This window comes from Drosophila mojavensis, unplaced genomic scaffold, assembly GCF_018153725.1.
Source record: "Drosophila mojavensis isolate 15081-1352.22 unplaced genomic scaffold, ASM1815372v1 contig_81, whole genome shotgun sequence".
NCBI classification, from domain to species: domain Eukaryota; kingdom Metazoa; phylum Arthropoda; class Insecta; order Diptera; family Drosophilidae; genus Drosophila; species Drosophila mojavensis.
In genome coordinates this window covers 4,503,641-4,511,273 of record NW_025318907.1, presented here as the reverse complement: position 1 = coordinate 4,511,273, position 7,633 = coordinate 4,503,641, and the positions used below count along the sequence as shown (strand labels likewise).

At 50.0% G+C, this 7,633-nt stretch overlaps 1 protein-coding gene across 1 annotated transcript; it reads right to left on the bottom strand.

The window, feature by feature from the left end:
• Positions 1–2,277: 2,277 nt before the first annotated feature.
• On the bottom strand, positions 2,278–7,265 carry LOC6580714 (toll-like receptor 7). Its single transcript, XM_002006481.4, has one exon. It carries the CDS (start codon positions 6,813–6,815, stop codon positions 2,562–2,564), a length of 4,254 nt encoding a protein of 1,417 aa, XP_002006517.1. The 5' UTR covers positions 6,816–7,265; the 3' UTR covers positions 2,278–2,561.
• Between the last annotated feature and the right edge of the window lie 368 nt (positions 7,266–7,633).

The window sequence follows — 7,633 nt, the reverse complement described above, 5'->3', positions numbered from 1 at the left end:
TTTGTTTGTTGCTATTGTTGTTATATTAGTATTGTTGCATTATGCGAGGCCCTTGATGCAGTCAGAGAGAGCCTTTTTGTTGTATTCTCGCTGCGGTTTGGCGGGGCATAAAAATAAAATTTATGCACGCCAAATGCAGTTTGTGTGTGTGTGTGTGTGTGTGCTGCGTGCCGCATTTTAATTTCATTTTCGCAAATAATAATTTACATATAGAAATGCAGCAACGAGAGAGAGAGAGAGAAAAAATAAAAACATAAACAACATTTGATGCTCGCTCAAGAAGCGAAAAGGAGTATATTGATTTTATAGTATGTGCATCCAGCTAAGCAATGACTGCATTAGCTGTAATATATTGTCCTATCAAGACGAGCCTAAGAATTTGTAATATATACTATATTCGATATAATAGTAGCCCATTAGGTAGTGCAGTTAAGCTCAGATGGTTACAGAGTGATTTGATTTGAGATATGAAAGGACAAGGCTTAAAATTTATAATATATACTCGCAGTTATAATTTGTTATATTAAAGAGTTTTTTAATTACATCTAGTGCAAGTAGTACTTACTTCTCTTAAGGCTTCTCAGCTTAAGGCTAAACAGAGCTCAATAATTCATTTCCCTATAAATTGTAATTAAAAATTTATGCATGCAATGAAGTATACCTTATCTATCTTATTTCTACAGTTAAAATTAATTAAAACCAAAAATTCTTTAGAATTAAGTTAATTCAATCACAGTATGAAATATGCTGATATACTAAATTCCAAGAAAAATATATTAATATATTTTTTGTGCTTTTATAATAAATAAATAATCTTGAAATTACCACCACAGGGATATGTTCAACTTTTTTCGTTTTGTATGCATCATTCAGTAGAGAACTAAATGTGGCCTGATCCTTTTTTGCAAACTTCTATTCCGCATCTCTAAATGATGATTAGCATTATCTTACTTCATTATCATACTTCAGCAGACCATCACTGTAATCCGTCTTCACTTACTTTCACAAAAGAGAAATCCTATTCTATATAATACATGTATTCCAGTTGACATCAGCTTTAGATAAATCTCCAAATTTAATGAAATTCACAAATAATTATCTTTCCCTTTGTTTAGCTATTCTCAAAGCCATGAACGAGTATAGTGCAGTCAGTCTAGCTGGACTGCTGGATGCTTAGCTGATTATTTGCATTACTATTATTTGGCTGTTTGCTCGAGTGCATTTGCATTAATTTATTTATAAATAATTATTTACAAGCAATTAACTTTATGCGTGTTTTTCATTGCGTTATTTAGTTAGCTATGCATTTTCCGATTTGGCGGCGAAACTTTTGGGGTTTGCACTTTCAATGTAAAGTGCCAATAATTAATTATTTAGATCATTTAAATAACAAAATGTAATCTCGAATGGTTTCCCAAGTTGTTTAAATAACATTTTTGATTGGCCAGTTGGAGAAATAAATTGAAATAGAATTTATTTATTTGTTTACTTTTGCATTTGCCAAACAAATGTGGAGCATCAAATCAAATATGTATATGTCCATGATACCCTGCAAAAAAGGAGACCTGTAAAGAAAATTCTCTAAAGCGTCTTCAACCTCAAATAAAAAGTTTCTTTTGATTTTTTTTTTAATTGTTGTATATATTTTTTAATAGTTTTTTTGTGGTTTTTTGTTTTTCATATATAGTTTTTCTTGCGATTTTGTAATTGTAATAATTAATTTAATAATACATTTTTTTAGTTAATTTAATTAATTTAGTTGGTGTTTGTTGTTGTTTTTATATTATTATCATAATACATAAATACATTAAGTGTGCTAAATAATTTCTATGCTTGGATCTCTCTGTCTATATACACATATCTATAATGATAATAATAATAATAATAATGACAATAATAATAATAATAATCATCATCGTTTAGTTATTATGAAAATCGTGTTAAGAATGTTTTGCTTCCTCATCTCTATATATATATTTGATGTATGTATATGTTTTAGGCCAGGCTAGAAACTAATGGCTACAAATTACAGTTGTTTTTTGCATTAGTCGTATTTGCAATCTATGTATATATATTTAAATATATATATATATGTATTTTTAAATTAATATATCACATTGAATTTGAAAGTGTTTTTGCAACATTTCTAGTAATTTTTTGTTTTTTTTTTCTTTTTAGTAATTAAATTTTAATAATAAGCTTAAAGTTATATGTGTGGCTGTATGCGTATGTTTGTGGATGTATATATGTGTGTGTGTGTGTGTTTGTGCGTGTTTGTGTTGGTTGTGCAAGACAACTACAAAACAACAACAACAGCAACAACAACAACGACACTTGAACACCGAAGGCGCATGCGAATAGAAATGCCTACGAAAAAGTCTTTTAATTAATATATATATATAACATATATATATGTATGTATGTGTATATATATTATATATGTGTGTGTGTACTTTTTTGTTTGCCTGTTTTGCGCTAGCGAATGAGCGAACTGCTTCAAGATGGCTGCCGTTGCGCAGGAACCCTTTTTGCTTGTTGCGAGTGAGTGCGAGCGAGACGGCTTATACGAGAAAAGCTTGGCCTGCGTTCTTATTGGTGCTGCCCGCTTCGCTGCCTCCAGCTGCGGCCTGCTGCTGCTGCTGTTGTTGCTGCTGTTGTTGCTGTTGTTGTTGCTGTTGCTGCGCAGCCGCAGCGGAAGTGGATGCTTGCGCTGTTGACTGCGTGCTGTTGCTCGCCTGACTTAGTCCGCTGCCGCTGCGCAAATGCACGGGCGCTGTCGCCGATGTAGACGCTGCTGCCGCTGCTGCAGCCGCTGCCGACGCAGCTCCAGCTGCATTTGTGGGGCGATACTGCGGCTGCAGCAGTCGCTGCTGCTGCTGCTGGCGCGCCAATTGCTGCAGCTGATGCGCCTGCAACTGCTGCTGCTGCTGATGATGGTGATGCGGATGATGCTGCATCAGGGCGCTGGGCATCATGGAGAGCGCCTCGTGCTGATCGTAGGCACTGTATTCCGATTCGATGCTGTGGTAGATGTGCTCCGAGGGGGGCCGCATGGCCAGAGACTCGACCACGGGTCGCATGGGGCGCGGCGAGGGCGTGGCCGTGGTGGCTGACGAGTAGTTTGCCTCCATGTCCTCGGTGCAGTAGTAGGCGGGCGGCGGCGGCGCCTGCCGGAAGATCAGGCCGGGCGAGACGGGCTGCTTGAAGCGCTCATGGTGATCCAAGGTGTAGTTGTTGCCCCGGGGCGAGAGCTCAATGGGTATGGCATAGCGCAGCTTCTCCCAGAAGTAGCGGTCGCAGGTGAGCAGCCGGTTCGATGGCACCGACTTGAGATAGGGCGCCAGCTCGGCGACATCCTCGGCCTCGCTGGAGACGCTCGTCTCCTCGATGATGACCAGCTTCTGGGCGAGGCCGCGCAGCGCCTCGTGGAACGCGTTGCGGAACTCGACGCGCTGCCACTCGGTGGCCAGCAGATGGCGGGTCAGCACCAAGATGATCTTCCTCGAGGCCCGGGCGCCCTCCACCAGCTGCAGGTGGCTGGCCTGGGGCGGCAGGTCGCGCTGCTGGATGCAGAGCCTGAACGGCGGACGGCCGTGCTCCAGCTCGGCGGCGATGTTCCGGCACACGAACTCGTAGTCCTTCTCCGAGTGCAGAATGATGGCGTCGTACAGCTTGCCGGCGTCCTCGAAGCGCGGCTCGCACACGCGCACCCCGTAGTGGGCGAAGAGCCACATGCGCACGCTCTCCCGGAACACGAACACGATGATGAGCACCACGACCAGGAAGATGAGCACCAGCACGGCGGCGAGCAGGGGCAGGCGATAGCCGTGAGCGAGGTCCTGGGCGGAGCTGATGTTGCTGGCGCTGGCATCGAGCAGGTCGGAGCAGTCGGCGCTGGGCAGCAGCTTCTCCTGGCTGAGCAGGTCCAGCTCGCGCTTGATGCCGCCATCCACGCAGTAGATGTCCGGCGTGTCCCGGATGACCAGGGCGTTGTCCGTCACGAACTGCACCAGCTCGCGCAGCTGCTGGCAGCGACAGCTCCAGCTGTTCCGGCCCAGCGTCAGCCCCTGCAGGTTGCTGGGGTACCGCAGATTGGGCAGCTGCAGCCGATTGTTGTCCAGGCGGAGCAGCTGCAGCGAGAGCAGCGGCGCGAAGGTGTCGTTGGCGATGTGCGACAGCTGATTGCCCTGCAAGTGCAGCTCGCGCAGCAGGCTGAGCGAGCGGAAGCTGTCCGAGTCGAGGCTGCTCAGCTTGTTGTGCTCCAGGTGGAGGACGCGCAGCTGCGGCAGCTGCGCGAGGCTGCCGTTGGCCAGGGCCACCAGATTGGAGGCGTTCAGATAGAGGGTGTGCAGGCTGCGCTGGCCGGCCAGGTGGGCGGGCTGCAGCAGGGGCAGATTGTTGCCGTCCAGGTAGAGCACGTTCACGTCCTGGGGCAGGCGCGGCGGCACACTCAGCAGGTCCTGCTTGCCGCAGTCGACGATGTTGTTCGACCAGGTCGCGTCGTGGAAGCAGCTGCAGTTGTTGGGGCAGATCATCTCGCACTCGCAGCTCTCGTACTCGCAGCAGTGGCACGTCGCCGGGCAGTGGGTGTCGTACTTGCAGAGGAAGTCCGCGGAGCTCAGGCTGGACAGGGGACGCAGCGGCGCCTGGCGGCTGTGCGGCATCAGGCACTCGATGTTGGCCAGGTCGACGATGCGCGGATGCTGGCGCGTGGTCAGGTTGTTGATGCGCTGCAGCCACTCCAGGGAGCAGTCGCACTCGAACGGATTGCCGCCCAGGTAGAACTCCGGCTGGGGCTTGTCCAGGGCGACGGGCGCCACGCGCAACGCGTTCAGCGACAGCTTGGACAGCACATTCGCATAGAGATCGACGCGGGCCAGGCGCGTCTTGTCCACGAAGCTGTTCGGCTGCAGCTGGCTGATGATGTTGTTATTGATGAACAGCAGCTCAATGGAGTTGGGCACCGAGTTGGGCGTGATCTCCGTGATCCGGTTGTGGCTGGCGTCCAGCGTGCTGACGCGCAGCTCCTCCTGCAGCTTGTAGTAGTTGCCGAGCGCCTCGATGTAGTTGCCGTGTATGTCCAGCCACTTCAGGTTGGAGGGGATAAAGGCGTAGTCGAACCACACCAGGTGATTCTCGGAGAGATTCAGCCAGAGCAGCGAGGCGAGCGTGGCGAAGATGCCATTGATGTCCGTCAGGAAGTTCTTGTCCAAGCGAATCGCCTCGATCTCTGTATTCCGATCGAAGGCGCCACGCTCGATGCTCTGGATGCGATTCTTGGCCAGATTGAGGACGCTGAGCCGTGGCAGCTGCTGGAACATGCCCACGGTGATGTTGCCAATGCGATTGTCGATCAGACGCAGGCCGGTCAGCTGGTTCAGGTTGTTGAAGGTGCCGTTCTTGAAGTCCGAGATCTGGTTCTCGCCCAGATCCAGGGTCTTGAGCATGCTCAGATCCTGCACCGCCTCGGGCACCTCCAGCAGCTGATTGGAGCTCAGATCGAGTTCCTTGAGATCGGAGCAGTTGCGAAACGCCTGCGCCTCCACGATGCTGATCAAGTTGTTGTTCAGGGTGAGCTTGGTGAGCACGTAGAGTCCGTTGAAGATGCGATTGTCGAGCGTGTGCAGGCGGTTCTCGGCCAGGTTGAGGGTGTGCAGGTTGTAGAGGGGCAGGAAGGCGCCCTCCTCGATGTGGCCGATCGAGTTGTTGCGCATGTCCAGAATCTGCAGGAAGTACAGCTCCTTGAAGGTCTTGGCACCGATGCGAGTCAGCGCGTTATTCGACAGATTCAGCACTATGAGCCGGATCAGGCCCGCGAAGGTGTTGTTGTCCACGTGGTGGCTGGTCAGCTGATTGGCCGAGAGGTCCAGCACCAGCAGCTGCTCCAGCCGATGCAGCAGGCCCTTGGGCAGATCGTACAGATCGTTGTGATGCAGATGCAGCTCGCGCAGCTCCTTGTTGCCGGCAAAGGCGGCAGCGGGCAGCGACTCCAGGTGATTGTGGGACAGGTTGAGCACGCGCAGGGAACTCAGGCCGGCCAGGGAGCTGGGCGCCAGCGAGCTGATGTTGTTGTGCTGCAGACTGAGCGTCTGGAGGCGACGCAGACGCGACGCGCCCCAGGCGTCGGGCAGCGAGCGCAGCTCGTTGTGCGACAGATCCAGGAGCTGCAGCTCCGCTCCGCCGCTCAGCTGGTTGGGCAGCCCCGTGCCCATGCAGAGCTTCTCGGAGAAGCCCAGGTACTCGGCGGCGCGAATGCGATTCTGTGTGAGATTCAGCAGCTGCAGTCCGGGCATGCTGCACCAGATGCCCTCCGGCAATTGCCGTATATTGTTGTCCGCCAGGTGGAGTTCGCTCAGCTCGCGCAGGCCCTGGAAGGCCTGGGAGTGCAGCTCCAGAGTGCGGCCCGGCCCCCAGACGGCGTTGTGCGTCTCCAGCTGGAGGCGCTTCAGCGAGAGCAGACCCTCGAAGGCGTTGGCCGGCACGCGCTGCAGCTTGCAGGCGTCCAGCCGCAGCTCGGACAGCTTCTGCAGCTTGCGGAAGAGGCCGCTGCCCAGCTCGCTGGCGTGCAGCAGGTCGGCGCTGCACTGCAGCTCGAAGCGGTTGGCCGTCTCGGCCACCTGCAGGTCCAGCGTGGAGCCAGCGCCCAGCTCCAGGGCTCGCACATTGCACTTGATGTCCATTGTGGTGCGCACGAACTCCCACGCGCACTGCTGCGCATGCGTCGCCGCTGGCAGCATCAGGGCGGCCAGCAGCTGGAGCAGCAGCAACAGGCAGCTCCTTGCTTGTGTTGTTGTCGTTGTTGTTGCTGTTGACATGTTGCTTGAAATTTGTTGCGTTTGATTTCCTCGAATTTCAACTGAATTCTCTCTTATTTTTTATATAAGGGAATTTGGAATTATTTTATTATTATTTTTTTTGTTTAAAAAAACTTTAATTCACTTTCTGGTTTTCATATTTGAGCGTATTTTTTTCTCCGTTATTTTGGATGGTGTTGTGCGCGTAACCGTAATCCTTGTAGTGTAACTGTGTATTGGTGTGTATGTGTGTGTAACGAATTTTAGCTCAGCACTTGTGAATTTTGTATTCAATTAACATTTGCATTGGCACTTGGTTGAGAATTGCGTTTGATTCAACTTTTCGCTTTTCGTTTTATAGCTCTTTGCGTTTTGAATAGATTTTTAGTTGCTTTGCGTTTTGTCGTCGGAGCTCGTTTTCTTAAAACATGTTAACCGCCTCGCGTTTCAACTCAAACTGATTGCTGGAGTTGCACGCAGTCGACTCCGTTGGCTCGTTGAAAATGTTTTTACGAGCGACGACGCCAACGAACACACACACAGGCAGACGGCAGACACACGCAGAGCAAGAAAGCAAAAGGCAGACAGACAGCAGCGTGCCTGTGTGTGTATGGGTATATGTGTGTACGTGTGTTGGCTTGTTCGTGTTGCTGCTGCTGCTGTAACTGCTGCTGCACTCACACACATGCAACTGCACACATGCACATGTACTCGCTCTCACATACGCTCTGCTCTGCTCTTTGCGCTCCCACACATATAGGCAGCGTCGCAACGTCTCTGTCGCTGTCGCTGCCGACGGCGGCGTCGAGTGCATTTCCTGCATATGCAGTTTAGCAACA

Bases quoted from the DNA above. Each gene is read 5' to 3' on its own strand.
- LOC6580714 (XM_002006481.4), bottom strand. From the start codon at position 6,815: ATGTCAACAGCAACAACAACGACAACAACACAAGCAAGGAGCTGCCTG.